Here is a 15,627-nt window from a genome sequence, read left to right as displayed (position 1 = left end):
TGAAACTGTTGCGCACAAGCCTGGATGAAAACCCAAGTTTACGTTGCTTCAGTGAGAATGCCAGAATAGGAGGAAAACAATCTCTAAAACTCACTTTTCAAGAACTGCAGCAAGGATCAGCATCGTCGGGCCACCTCATCTCAACCATTTGTTTGGAGAGGGCTTTAACAGGAGGGCTGATAATAGCGAGTTGTGTTACTGCTTGCAACATAGAGGGAGTTGCCAGGCTTGCCGACAAAATATTTCCAAACAGGAGGCCAGATGGGGCTCTCTGACAATGTTGGGGTGAAACACCAAAACCAGAAGCTGCAACAGAAAGTCAAGCATAGACATGCAGTGTTATAGCAAACGCATATGATGACCAATCAACACCTTCAGTGAGTCTTACATTAAAATGAGAAGAAAATCACCAGGATTTCATGTTGCTCGTATTAACAAGTCTTATGATAGTTTCAGATCTAAGACTGAAAAATATACATCTTCTATATAAAATGAATCGGAATGTATAACAACAAACCCTGCAAAAGTAAAGTTATACGTAAAAACTCACCGATTATCCAACAGAAGAGTTTTTAACTTACATCATACCTGCTGCATGTAGGGTGGTAACTGGTCTCAGGTCTAAAAGGTTTTGAAAGGTTAGTTTCAAATCTGCTAATTTTATGCATTTCACGTAGTTAAAAGACCTTTTTATGAGCTATCAGAGGCAGAGTAATTAACTTTCTCTGGCTATACGGATAATATAATAACACTTCCCTTCCCACTCTGCTGCTTCACACTCCCAGGCAGCTGACGGAAAGACGCTTTGCTTTTCACATCAGTCTCCATGCGAAGAGACGGATGTGATGAAAATTGGAAATGTTTCTTGTCTCAAAAGACGTGTAAAGTAATTTTGTGGAAACTAGAGTGCAGTCCCCTACCGTTTTTATTAAGGTTTAAAGTACTGATTTTGGAAGATTTCCCACCTGTTCAAGACAAAGACTATGATGAATGTAAATTAAAGAAGTCCATTGAGCATGGGTGCATTCAGAATAATCATTTTAAAAAAACCACGCATTCGGGGGTGTTAGTCTTGCATGTTTGTTTCTTGCTTTAACAAAACATCCTGGCTATTTCTTAATATACAAATCATCAGCTTTAACAGGGGATCTCATTTAATTTCTTGGACTCCCTGTCAGTCTTTCTGCCAACAATTACTGGCAAGATGTTTCCACGGCGATGCTCTGCCTCGTGTTGATCTGTTTGGTGAATGCTCACATCTGCAGAGGGGAGTCTGTGTTTGCTGCTATAATTAGCAGTGTGTGGTACTTATAGGGAACTGGACCGGGGCGGAGTAACGAGGACACAAACAACAAACACATGCATGGCTCATTAAACAAAAAAGAAATCCATGAGCACGTGGATAGAGACTGATGCGATGGATTCATATTCATACAGTAATATGAAGACACTCGGTAAAACTTATTTTGAACCCTGGAGAACGCAGAGATAAAGGCTACATTTCCATCCTAAACACTTCTTTTTATATTAAAAGAAGAATGAAAAAAAAGAACAGAAAAAGAATAGTGAATAAGTATGAGAATAGAAAAATATATCAGCTGCTTATTTTTTTATTTAAAAAAGCAATTTACCTCAATGGCTAGATTATATATATATATAATCTAGCCATTGAGGAAAATTGCTTTTATATATATATATATATATATATATATATATATATATATATATATATATATATATATATATATATATATATAATTTTCTTTGTTCCAATTCAAAGTTATTTTCAAAATGAGTTAATTTTCCTTTTTATTCTTAAATATTCTTTTTTTTTTTAAATAAAGTTTTTACACAATTGCGAACAACAAACATAGTTAGTCAGAGTCTTTGTTGAATAACTCATTGTCTTTTCAGGTATTATTTCAGCTGATTCAGGTCTCCAAACTTTATTTTCGCTGTTACACTGGATCAAATGATCAAAATTGAATTAAATACATGAAACAAATCTTTCTCTGAGCTAAAAGCCAAACCTCAGAGTGATCTCTGAACCGACATCTTCATCTTTTTGCGTCTGTGTGTTGTAATAAAACGACACGCATGTCCCACACCCAACCTCAGGCTCCTAATGAGGCCTGTCGCTGATAACGGAGGTAATCAGCGCAGCCTATCTGGCCTCTGCCCCATGCCGACATGCTGTCATGGTTTATTTACTCTCCCCTCATCCATCAGCACTTGCTCTATCTTTGGAGGGTCTTGGTATCCTAAAATAGCAATAATTAGGACAGGGTGGGAAAAGAGGAAAAGTGAAAACGTGTCTCTGCCAGCGTACCCAGGGAGCGGACCCCCGGCCTGCCCCGTCCTCCGCCAATCTCTCCATCCAGGCTGGCTGCTCTGTCTCCCCTCTGTTTTGTTTTCTGGAGACATAGGCAGCAGGCCGGCGACAACCGAGTAGGAGAAGGAGGGGTGTGTGTGTGTGTGTGTGTGTGGTCTGCGTTGGGTGGTGATCTGCAGAGTCCACCAGATTACCACACACACTGACATCCTGGTGCTATCTCCGATCTCCCAGAGCTTTTGTTTGACTTCTTCTAATGCAGAATTAGTGCAGACAATTAAACCAAATAAAAAACTCAGTGATTAGCGATACAGGTTTACAAATTATAACGCATTAATGCTTGTTTTCTTTAATCAGATTAGTTTTCCGTAAAAAAATCTTGCACAGAAACTTGCACATCTGCTGCCCAGATCCACTCACTGTCACTTTCCACCACTTTCCACCTGCTTAGTTTATTACGTGCATTTTTGTAGAACGGCTGATTATGCTGACTTCTGTCATAATAGGAACATTTCAGTAATAAATATGATGCCTGAAAAAAGAGAGAACTGCAGAGATGTAGAAACGTTGCAGCTGTTCTGTTATTAATGCAGAAACTGACAAGAAGGACAGGTTAGGTACATGTAAAATAAATAAATTATTTTTAAAAATCACTTGTAGAGGGAACAAGCCTTTGTTTTTGGCAGCTTTTAATTTAAGTACACTAAAAAATGTCTTACATTAAAAGTAGTTGCCAGTGACACAGTTGCTTGTATTTCAATATTTATGAAAATCAATGAAATTTAACTTTTTTTTCCCATTTATATAGTTGATCAGAGTTTCCATTAACATCTAATTATTAACCCATGACTTTTCATAACCATTAGCAGCTGTTAGATGGTACTTATTTGCCCACCAGATTTTCAGGTGTAATGTTGTACTTGTCTGTCCTTCCAGTAAAAGGGTTTCCTGTAAACACAGCCCTTTTACTGTGTGTTATCCATAACATATTCATGAACTGTCTGCTAAAATATACCGTGATGTGCTTCCATCAGACAAGACTAAGTTTGAGCTTTTCAGCAACAAACATTCCAGGTGGGTTGAGGGTTTAACACCGAATGGACATGAGGTGAAGCAACTTATCCCCACTGTTAGGTATGGTGGAGGACCTGTGATGCTGTGGCCAGTCAAGTGTGTGGTCAAGCATCCTGATCTCAATAAAAAAAAACATCTTTGGGATGAGTTAGAGCGAAGATTAAGAGCTACGCTTTCTCGTCCAAAGTCAGTGTCTGACCTCACAAGAGCAATTTTGGGAAAACAGTGATCATATTAAAGAAATAGATAAAAATAAAAAAAAACGAGACAAAACTCAAGCTTGTGTGTGTGAGTGTGGGTCTAATATTTGGCAGGGGAGTTATATTAGAGGATAAAACCAGCTGAAACTGGCCTGAGGTCAACACAGCGCCTCCAGGCGAACCCATGATGGAGAAAGTAACAACATCCTCAACAATGTGGCCTTATCGCGCCGCCATCTGTCCTCGCTGAGGGTGTGTAATGTGCATGTATGTACGTGTGTTGAGGCATGTTGTCATCGTCCAAAAACCGACTGTAGAGACTTTTTAAAAAAAAATCCTGAAAATACCGGCCAGTAAGGCGGCAGATTTAATTGGTTTGTCTGAACACACACACAAACAATGACCCTAAACAGCCCCATTATAGTCCCATAATATAAACCCACCCTGCGTCCAGGCCTACAAATAGCCTCCACACTGGTCAGCAGCACAGACCCCGCAGAGCTGCAGTCCAGATCTTTGAGCGGAGAAACCTAAAGAGACTATTCAAGGTGAGCGCCTTCATATTTATGCCTCATTCTATTGATTCCTGTACTGATGCATGTGCATGAATTCCTCCTCCCAGATGATCTGCTCCAGATGTGTGCTTCCACTGCTTGCTCTCTTCATGCTGTTAGAGCAAATTTCTGCTGCTGTGATACCAAGGAAACCCAAAAGGGTGAGATTCCCCGCCTCACACACCAGAACAGTCAGACCCAAACACCTGCAGGGATATGGTGACGTCTTGGTTTCTGCTCTCAGGAGGTCCACTGGCCGGACCACGAGGTCTTTCACCACCTGTCCGATGCCGTGGACACGGGGGACCTCTCTGTGGGCGACGCAGGAGAGGTACGGAGGGGTGCGGACGATCCCTCCGAGACCCCCGTCGACCCAACGCTGACCGGTTCTGTGCAGAGCCAGAACAGGAACCAGAACCTGAGCAACCACAAAGCCAACGACAAGAGGTGAGGACGCAGGCAGTGCCTTTGGGTTCGGGTGGAACCCAAAGACAGCTGTTTGAGTTTATTCTGTCAGGAGGAAGTCCTTTTGTGAGTGCATGTTAAAAAGAAAAAAGACAATTAACTTCAAATATGCACACTACAACAAATAAAAAGTATAGAGGTGGAATGACATCCTGAAAAGTATTGCTTTTGTAGATTGACAGGATTAAGTTGAAGTTTACAACTGCATAAAGGAAAATAAACTACAGGATGAATCATTTTTAGCTGAGCTGAATTTAACCTTTCTGGGGACTTTCAGGAGGAAAATCGCTCCTCTGGACTCCATTGGCCGTTTTCAGATACCCAGCTCTCGAAACCGAAAGGTAAGAAATCATATCTTTATACAGAGTCGTACTGATGCATACAAAAGCTTTAAAATATTTTTTTATGACGACTTGATGACCCCTAAGACAACGACTTGATGCTTATTGTCCTATCTTTGGATGGCGGCGACATAAACGTGGCTCCTCATCCAGACTCGTCACTTTTCCAGCTAACTTCTAAATTATTGATCCAATTGTAGATATCGGCATGCTTAAGCGAGCAATTATTTTCAGATATGTCGTATCTGAATGGCATGCTCGCTCGTCTTTGCCACTTTGAACAGCTGCAAAGACAAGTCTGTGTCGCATCATATTTATTCCACAGGGAAATCACGTAGCACTAATTAAAAGTTCCTAGAAACATATTTCCAGCTCCATTTGTTTTAGAGGTGTTTTACTTTGTTAGGGCTGTGGTTGTTTTAGTTTACTTTTTGTCCCGGACTAAAAAAATGAACTCAAAGTAAAAATTGGATTTTTCTAAAGCTGTCAAATTTTGCAACTTGCGAAATTTCAATTTCAGTATGTTGAAATGTAAATTTTAAAAAAAATTGAGAAATTTAAGGGGGATTTTTCTTTAAATATGGGACGGAAAATCTTCAAATAAAGCAAATTAAAGCCCCAGCTTCACTGGAGTTGGGAAAATATATTTCACCTCTATATTTCATGAAGACCATACAGGTATAGCTCTTTAAGACGACCTTCATATTTGGACCCTGTTTTAAATCCCCAAACTATTTCCTGTCCTGCAAACATTTTTAGTTTTCTTGGTAGTTACCTGTTTATTCTGAGTTAAATTTGTTCCACTAGGAAATTCACTATATCACTTGATTTCAGTACATATAAACAGTAAATTGGTGTGGCAGTTAAAAAAAAAAATGACACCAAGATTGTTATAATAGTAATAGCAGATAGATGAATTTTACCTTATTTAAAAGTCCCAGCGATTCTTCCACATAATAAAAAAAGAAAATATTTAAAGTGTACTAATTGTTTTTTTCCCCCCCATTAGGAAAAGAAACCTGTCTATGGGGAAAACTGACACACCTCTCTGCCATATGATCCAGGATTTTTCTGCAGCTATCTTTTGTATTTATTCAACTATTTGTATTTAATTCATGACCAAACTAAGGTGGGATTCTTTTCAAACATCTCCCTCTAGTGGCAGAGGACAAGCATAACTGTTTTGTTGTGCGCCTAAAACTCATTTAAAAATAAAAATGGTTTTACAGTGTGTGTGTGTGTGTGAAGTTATTGGTACGGAAAGAAAGCACACAATTTATGATCCCAAAGATATTTTTTTTGTTTTTATTCGAGCTACAGTTAAAGAAAAACAATATCGGACTGCAGAAAATATAGACTTTGCTTGGGTATTCTCTCTTTTCACTTTCACATATGTACAAGTTGTCGAAGAACAGGATATGTACACAGAACTGAAGTTGTACAGAGAGCGCAACTACTCCCGGAGACTTGCTAAGACTCTCCCAACCAACAACGAAATACAATGGGTAGAAAATAAACAACGCCACAACCTATGCAGCCTCAACTTACACTTTTGTACACAACTTTGTTCTCTAGGCGAGACGATCTCTTGTCCTGAAGCGGGCACATCTCTGCTCCCACTTGACGGGAAAGAAACAAAAAGCCAAGGAATAAAACAGTTATATGAAGTAAAACATATTTTACAGCCGTTCATAAACGAGCCCAGGCTCAACCTTGACAACACAAGGAGCCGTAACCAGGTGCTTTACAACAACAAACCAAAACTCTTATAAAGATGAGATGATTAAAAAGAAAAAACCCACTCAAAAACAACCAAGTTGAACAGATTTCCTCTGTGGATCTCGTTCAAAAGCAAGTTGGCTACTGATGACGGATTAATGAGCCAAAGACATTCAACTCAGTGAATGTCAGTGAATTCAACTCAGTGAATGTCAGCGGAAGCATATCTGGGTTTTTACTTTTTTTTTCCTCTCTCAACACTCCTGGGAAGAAAGAACAAAAAAGAAAGATCTATATGCAACATACCTACTGCGATGAGTTTGCAAATTTTAATAAATTAATCAACTCTTGCGTGAGAGAAGCGAGAACTTTATACGCCGACGTTCGGGGAGCGCCACTGACAGAAATAAAGCGCCTCTGAAATTAAACTTCCAGGAGGAGGAGGGGGGGGGGGGGGGGGAAGCTGCCCGTCGAACATCCGTGACATAATTTAAGCAAATTAACTGGAGTGACAATTTCCTTTTCCTTTTGAGCTATACAATAAGTTACAATTTTAAGTCAATGCGAAATATACGTCTAACTTGGATTGGTATTCTTTTAGATACAAATTTACAAGTCGGAAAAAATAGCACCCTCGGGAGGAAAAAAAAAAAGTCAAAAATATGCACAAAGCCAATTAGTGTGGGAATTAACAAAGCAACAAATGGTTCTCTCTACTGCCACCGGTTCTTCACAGTCCGCAAAAAGAAATGGGGGTGGGAAAAAACAAAGAAACAAAAAAAAAAAAAAAAAAAAACACGCCAGGGATAAATAGATATGTTTTTTTTTGTTGTTTTTTTTGTTTGTTTTGATTGTCAAAATAATTTGTGCAACTGCAGAACCAGTTGCCTCCCAGGTGAGAATTTAGGCTGTTTTGGCTGTAGGCATCGGAGTTAAGTGAGTTGTCGAGAGGACAGCGGAGAACGTCCTTCTTAGGTGTCCTTTTTGTGTCCCGACCGCCGCAAGTCTCTGCACTTCTGACAGTAAAAGATGTCGGGAACGTTGGACTTTTTGATCTTCGCGCACGACAGGTGCACCCATATGCCGCACTGGTTGCACTCGATCATCGGCCGCCCGGCGAACGGCTTCCCGCAGTAACAGGTGATCAGGTCCCACGAGTCGTCGCCTGCGGTAGATTGAGAGATCGTAGTTAGCGGACATCAACTGATTCAGCAACTGGTTAATCGTCAACTGGAGTATGCAGACTGGACTGGACTGCAGGTGGACAATTATTAGTCAGAGCAGTAATTAAGGTAAAAACTGGGCAAAAATGTGCACATTTTGCAGTTAAGATTTTTGCCAAAACTCCTGCAGTGGAACAGTTGTAGCTTCACCCGGTTCAGATTTACTAACGGAAAGCTCTTATTGTATTTTAGCCAATAAAATGTTTACTTTCTTATTTAAAAACTAATTGGATTATTCATTTACATCTAATACTGAATTTAAAAAAAAAAGGTTTGAAAAACCTGCAGGATATGCCATTTTTGATCAGATTAATCCAGAGATGGGTCGATTACTAAAATAATCGGTTATCGTACCTGACTCCACCATGATATCTTCGTCTGCGATCCATGTCTCGCCCTCGCTGGAGCTCATCTCCGCTTCCCTGATGGATTCGTCGGGCTTCCCCAGGCCGTGGATGCTGGAGGAGGAGCCGCCGTGAGATGCCAGCTCCTCCCTGGCGGCTCGGACCTCGGCGTGCGAATTCCGCGTCTCCGAGTCCGTCTCGCTCTGGGCGGTGGAGCTCTTCAGCTTCTTCGCTTTTGGCTGTTTGGAGGAGTTCTTGCTGCGCTTGATGCGGGCCCGCTTCTCGCCCTCGCTGCTGCCGCTGTCCGGCGCCATCGTCGTGGCCGAGCCCAGAGACAGCTTTTTCAGCTTCTTGTCCTTCTTGCGCTCGGCCTTGGCGCTGGCCTGGCTGTCGTACAGAGAGTCTTTGAGGCGCATCTTGTCCAGCAGGGTGCTGTCGGAGTGCATGCGCCGAATGTTTTTGCCCTTGTTCGCGCGGGCTTTGCGCACAAACGTGTGGATGGTGTGGATGTCGGAGCTCCCGTCCGGCCAGGCGTTGCCAATGGAGCTGCTGCCCCCGCCGCCCCCGTCCGCCGACAGCCCTGAGCTGTGCGCCGAGCTGGACGAAGTTGGAGACCAGGAACTTTCCTGCAGATCAAACGTGAATATTAAGAGTTCGCCTCCGTTATCTCACAAACAGGAGGCACTAATGCTACATTTGAAGGTTTTGTTGGAAAAAAACCCCAAACAAACAAACAAAAAAAAAACATCCGTTTTAAGTGATGCTTCTTTCTAGGTCTCAACTTTCCTGCTTGCGAATCACAAGCGATTCTCATGCTGCAGCGTTGAAATTTTTCATTTCTAAATCCCATATTTCATCAAACTGGAAAAGTGGAGATTTTTCCCAGGACCTTTTAGATCATACTGGACATTTAAGCTGCAAAACATGTCAAATTCTACAAATCTCAAAAAGCACAATGAGAAAGTTGGCTCTTAGTCAGTTTGTTAGAGATGCTTTTCACTACTTTCATTCGCATCTAGAGTAACAGACTTGATAAATCACTGGATTAGTCTAAAAACGACGAGATTTGGTAAAAACTCAAAAACGGGAGGTTCAGTGGTTAACCTGGAATCTAGACCAGACAACTCAGTGCCATTTAAAAACTCTGGTTTAAGACATGATCCTGACTAAACGAAAGCAGCTCTTATTTTCAACGAATGTGCCGTAATCTGTGGGTCCTTTGTCAGGAACTCAAAAATAGAAATCGGTTACACAAATAAAGTTCTGATAAGGCAAGTCAAAAGTCAGGCACCATTTAAACAAACTGGAGGCAAAATCCCTGATCACAAATGTATATTTGGAGTTAAAGAAAAAAAGAAATATACATACATTTTTCATAATTTTATATTTCCAAAAGAATCAAACCCAGACTTCAGCACTGAAAATATCTCAGCTGGTATTTAAACTCCCACCCTTCAGAGGACATGTTGGCAAACTACAGAACCTCAACTTAACTACAAGAGAGCTGCTTTTTAAGATGCTGCAAATGTAAAAAAAAAACACCTTTCTGTAAAAACACGTCACCCTGGCAGCTTTGTCCATCCCAGCAGACAAACTAACTCACTTTAGCGTCTAAAGTCTCCTAAAACAGCTGTGCACCGTTTCAGTGCTTGAGGGCCAGAATCCAGAGTGCTTAGGATGCTTCCCAGCAGTAACCCACCTGATTTTTATTAATGGGTCATTACACTTGCTTCATTTATTTGAATCAGATTTGTTGAAGCAGGGACACGTCTTAATCAGGCGGGGAATCGGACACCGAGGGCTTCATTTGGACAACTGTTTTAGGTCTTCTAGGAACAAATGCTGAAGCAAATACTATGGAACTACAACAGGAGAAGAGTTTGTGTGCATCTTCGTGTGTTGCAAACTGATCAAATGAAACATAGCTAGCTAACATTTGTAGTAATGGTTTAATAAATAAAAAAATTAAAAAAAAGAAAACAGCTCACCTCTTTTGGACTGGGGATGTAGCCTGCATAAGCCAGAACAAAGCTGCAGAACTTGTTGAAGTCCTCAACAGTCCTCTTTTTTCTTTCTGGGGGCTACAGAAAATAGTAAGGCTGCTGTTAGAGGAAGTAAATCTCATCAGCGTCAAGCTTCAGCCTACAGCTAACTGCAAATGAATGACCATAATAATAAATGGGCTCACCAAGGGCTCCGTTTTACACGTCAAAAGTGAATCTGTGGGAGACAAACAAATAAAACGTTTCTTTAAATTGCAACCGAGCCCGCTTGTGTGACATAAAATGACGCTACATTGTTGCCTGAAGGAGCGCTCCAAGACGAGTGAACTAACACTAGCATTAGCAGGCTAACCCGGGCCAATAACTTAATGGGGATTATTAACGACAAGCATGAAGGGCTTATTTAAAAGTCTGGCTCGATTAGTAACTTTAAACTCACAACAGCGCCGAGAGGTGGGAATAGTTGCGACACAAAACCGAAGAAATCCAGCAGGCGACAGCGCCAGCTAATAGTAACACCCCCGAACAACCACAACGGAGGTCAGCTATTCAGTATCTGCGAGTCGTTTTAAGCCACTCTAGTTCACATCAAAATGTTCATATCAAGCATATTTATGTATGTGGATTTAATCAGCAGACAATTATCAATAGGTTTGCTCTGTGGAGCTGCTACTGGCATTTAAACTAAGGTTAAAAAAAGAGCTAAATGGCCAAACAGTTTGAAGATAAAGCATTAAATTCAGACAGTTGTGCTTCTCTAGTCAGACACATTCGTTACTTTTCATGTCGGTTGGACTCGGGCTGTGGATTGTGTTGGTCATCGGTCACTTCACGCTGGCTTCTCTTGAAATGGAAGTTGGAAGGAGAAGAAGCTTGTGTGCTAACTTGGGGCTAGCGAGGTGCTGCTAACGTTTAATCGGGCGTGTCTGGTTTATTACAGTTCTTAACTTCCAATCAGATTTTAAAATTGCAATTTTTGGCAACGTATTTCGATTGGTACTTTGGTTGAAAGCGCATTTAAATATGCCCAGAGATCGAATTATTGATTAGCTTGTATTTAGCTTTTAGCCTTAGCTGTATGATTCGGCGCGTTAGCTAACTAGCCAGACCCACATACCCAATTTTACCATAAAATTACAGCGGCTACATTAAAACTACATCCATTTCGCAGCAGTTATATTTTTTCGGTACATTAACAACATTAAGTGGATTAGAAGGAGGCGAGCACAGCTATTAATACAGCCTACCTACGCAACTAAAACGTAGCAGTAGCATTGGTCACAACTTACGGGGCTTAAAACCCGTAAAACGGCTGTTGACCGTTAAAACGTCGTTATACTGCAAATGTTGGAGCAATCATTTCTAAACGATCTTTATCATACATACCTTGGTGGTCAGACATTATGTCGAGCATTGTCGCCTAGCCGACGAGGCCCCGATTCAAGGAGAAGCCGCTTCTCAGCTAGCCGGAGAGCAGCAGCCTTCCCCCGGCGTGGTTGCACCTTATCGCCCGGGTAAAAAGAAGCCAAGGACACTAAGGACTAGGGAGAGAAAGTCTTCTTGAAGACGGTCCACAATAGGACCAAACCTGTGGAGATCCCCTCGGCCAAGATCTGTAACAACGGCAGCCGTTAACCGAGCACAAACAAACCACTTTTTTTAAAAGTCAAAAAATAGTAATTCCTCTGTCGCCTAGCGTGGCGAGCTTTTAAGATCCGCGTATTTCGAGCTTGCATTTGCAAAACCCATCGCTAAAGCGAAGAAGGAAGTGTATGATCCTCAAATTAGCACAAATGCTATATACAAATTCATGGTGAGAAGCTCTCGCATGAAGTTTGTCGATTCTTCTTTCTGGGTGTACAAACCCACTAGACTTTGGGCTTTATTCCGCGCGGCAGCAGCTTCTCTAGGAGGCAAAAAGGGGAGGGTGTCGTTAGACAAGATCGCCCAGAAGAACACAGCGACAGGGATTCCTCTTCTCTGATTGGTTTCCAAGATTACATAGCGTTCGCGGATAGGCTGGTAGGATGACAGAGGGCGGGCTCAGTCCGCGGAGCTGATCCAATCTACCACCAATCCTCCTGAAGCGGCTACGGTCTAATTCCAATTATGAATGCTGGGTAACGTAGTCTTTCTGTAGCACTTACGCTGTCACTCGACAGTGACAGTAAACGCCCGTAAACTACATTACCCAGGTACCCATGACCATGGGAAGCATGGGATATGATGTTTTATGATCGTGGGCAACCAAAACATGCTAACCAAGCAAACAAAATAGCTTAACAACCTAGAAATAATAGCTTTTAGCTAATTTAAATGTACACATGTATGATAAAGAGGTGTTATCCGTTTTTCCGTTTAATTAATTCAATAGTTTTTGTCTATTTTCTGTAGCTTAAACATGTGCTAATGTAGAAGCATGCTAATTAGCCGTAGATACTTGTACACTGTAGTCAACCATGTTGTCTGAATTACTGCAAGGCATTGAGAGTGGCGGGTTTCTAATAATACGAGGTAAACGTTTTTAATATTGCAGTAACGAATAACACTCTAACAGTTTGAGTTGACCTAATGCATTGCTAAACATCTATCACCAACAGACTCCTGTAGGTACTCAGGACGAGATCTTCTGAAGAGCTTCATCACTGCTGCCTTAAACAGGTACAATGCTGTGCTAATAAAAAATACAAATTTGAATTTAACACGGATTTCTTCATATTCTCTCAGGATCAAAATTACGCAAACACCCACACTCATGCTTGGTAAATCGGCCATTAACATTTTGCAGATAAACGCCGCACTTGTTTTGTCACAATCTGCAAAATTCTGTCATTTCTGGTTAGGTATTCAATAACATGTATTGGCTGAAAAAGTGGATGTTTAAGCAAGTTGGTAAATAATGGCTGAAGGCTGAGAGCATTTCAGATGTTTGATCTTAGGCTGCTTTATTGAGTTTTAGTCCCGTTTTTCGACATCATTGTCTTATTGTGTCTGCAAGTCAAAAATATTACCGTTAATATTAGCAAGAACTAATCAAGTACTGATCGAAAAAGAAGCCACCTGATCCAAAATCAACACCTTTCAACTTGATTCAATCTGTGGCTGTCCACCTGGAAAAAATAAAAAAGGGTTTATGGTCAGACAAAAACAAATATACATTTTTCATAAGAATAAGAAGTTTGTGTGGGGGAATCAAGGTGAGACTTTCAAAACTAACAACACTATACCAAATGTCAAGCATGCTGGTGGTAACATCAAAACTGGTTTAAGAATTTATAAAAGCAACTCGAAACTTATAAATTTAAATGAAGTTTAGTGTTTTTTATAGGAACAGTAAAAATTATGCCAGAAGCTTGTTGATGGCAATAAAAAGAGATTTTTTTATTTCTTTTTTTTGGTGCAAATTTCTATGTTCCATTTATCCGAACATTATTTAAGTCTATGTATATTTGAACCTGGCTGTAGAAATATTACCTTGGATAAATTGGAGAAAATCCGCCATAACCTCAAACTTGTGCATTCAAATCTTGTTTTTGAAAATCAATTCAATTCTTATGTTTTTCTCCGGGGGTGTACCCCAGAAAACCTCCAGCTGTCATTATGCCCAATGACAGCTGGAGATAGGTATTAGATCCTCACGTAAGAACAAGCCAGTATAGATAATGGATGAATGTATATTCCTGCACTGAAAAATAACTATAATCTTTTTCTAAATATATTTTCTGTTGCCAGGGAGGAAGTTATACATATCCTTTGTTTTGATGTGAGTGAAGAAGAGCTGAAAGATGGATTGAAACCTTCAGACACTCAGAGGTAATTGAAACCAACATAAATCAAATAGATTAGGAAACACATAAAATTCTGCAGTTACAGCATGACAAACTATATAAATCTTCAAGGTTTATAAAAAGTTTTTCAAAGCACAGTAATTAAACCAAAAAATATTTTTATTTTCAGGTTACATATTCACAATGCCTATTCAGATCCCCTCGGGTGGACTGGTCACCCAAATTTCACAGTTCAACAATTCAGCTTGGAGGACCTCACAAACTTGGTCAAACAAACATCACAACCAAAGCCAGCTGTGCTCGTCATCGATTCTCTGTCTTGGATATTGAGACATAAGACTCCGCCTGCTGTCTGCCAGACACTTCAGCAGCTAAGAAAAGGTGAATCAAACAACTTGTTTCTGTCATTTGGGGCTTTAAGTTGCTGTAGAACTTTTTTCCACTGATGTATTATTTTCTATTTTCATTAGGGGGAGCTGTGAGAGCTGTTATTGGCCTGCTCCACACAGATATGCATCAGAGGGGCACCGTGGGAAGCGTCTGCCACTTGGCAACTTCTCTCATCTCCGTGGCACCTGGAGTGAAGGGAAAAGAAGCGGTGGCAAGAGTAACAAAGCGCACCAAATCAGGGAAAGTTATGCAAGATGTAAGAAGCATTTATATGTAGGCTACTTTGTTTGGCTAGTATTCTGCTTTGAATTACTGACAGCTTTCATTTGACCCTCAGGAGGGGATATTCTGCATCGCAGAGGATTTCACAGTGACCATTCTGAGCAAGCCCAGCCATGCTGAACATAAAACCAATAGCACAGAGGAAGAGCAGGTGCAGTTCAACACATCCTGAACAGAGCTGGGACTCATGAAATGACAGGTGCTGAAACTGATCCTCCTTGTGTGTCAACAGACGGACCCAACAGCTAACTTGACCTTCAACCTTCGACTGTCTGATTCAGAGTTAGAGGCCAAGCAGAAACTCACCCTGCCTTTCGTCTTCAGCAAAGAGAAGTCAGAATCTCTTCAATGATGTTATATGTCCTTACATTTAAAAGGTTTTCAAAACTATATGTACATATTGTAAGTTGTAAAATTGTCTTTCTTTTAACGTTGCAGAAAAACGGCTCTGCTCCATCCAGGTCCAGGTTCTGGGCGGATTCTGTATGAGCCTGATGCCTATGATGACTATGACCAGGAGGACCCTGATGATGACCTTGATGTCTAGGGTCAAGGCATGATGAACACTGTTCAAAAGATATTTGCATTATCTCCTCTATGCAGCCGAAATAGTGCAATTATTGACGTCGTTTCCTTCCTGTCTTATCGAGTTTAAAGATGCTAAACCACACAACTTTAATTTTCTACAAGACATCTATTCAGTCTTTATGAAATGTAAACTACTTCTTAATTTTAAACTTTATTTTTTGTTATGTTTAGTTTTTCAGATCAATAAACAACTGATAACTTTTTTTTATCTAAGTTGTTGATGTTTTTAGGAAAGATGTACGTTATGAATTAGTGTGGTAGCTTCTGCTTACCCTCTCTGATAGTAGTACTGGTATATAAAATAAAAAGAGTGTTATGGGGGAA

General features: G+C 40.6%; 2 protein-coding genes across 2 annotated transcripts; one reads left to right on the top strand and one right to left on the bottom strand.

Moving 5' to 3' along the window:
* Positions 1-6,933: 6,933 nt before the first annotated feature.
* phf23b (PHD finger protein 23b) lies at positions 6,934-12,316 on the bottom strand. The gene is made up of 5 exons (XM_032582308.1): positions 11,642-12,316; positions 10,441-10,472; positions 10,241-10,333; positions 8,263-8,878; positions 6,934-7,850 (listed from the first exon to the last, which is right to left on the bottom strand). Exons 1-5 carry the CDS (start codon positions 11,667-11,669, stop codon positions 7,657-7,659), a joined length of 963 nt encoding a protein of 320 aa, XP_032438199.1. The 5' UTR covers positions 11,670-12,316; the 3' UTR covers positions 6,934-7,656.
* A 179-nt stretch (positions 12,317-12,495) lies between these two features.
* elp5 (elongator acetyltransferase complex subunit 5) lies at positions 12,496-15,627 on the top strand. Its single transcript, XM_032582309.1, has 8 exons — positions 12,496-12,769; positions 12,856-12,916; positions 13,988-14,068; positions 14,213-14,424; positions 14,514-14,689; positions 14,771-14,866; positions 14,948-15,048; positions 15,154-15,627. Exons 1-8 carry the CDS (start codon positions 12,715-12,717, stop codon positions 15,260-15,262), a joined length of 891 nt encoding a protein of 296 aa, XP_032438200.1. The 5' UTR covers positions 12,496-12,714; the 3' UTR covers positions 15,263-15,627.

The sequence above is a fragment of the Xiphophorus hellerii genome, chromosome 14 (assembly GCF_003331165.1).
Source record: "Xiphophorus hellerii strain 12219 chromosome 14, Xiphophorus_hellerii-4.1, whole genome shotgun sequence".
Classification (NCBI taxonomy): Eukaryota; Metazoa; Chordata; class Actinopteri; order Cyprinodontiformes; family Poeciliidae; genus Xiphophorus; species Xiphophorus hellerii.
This window is presented reverse-complemented; position numbering and strand designations above follow the sequence as displayed.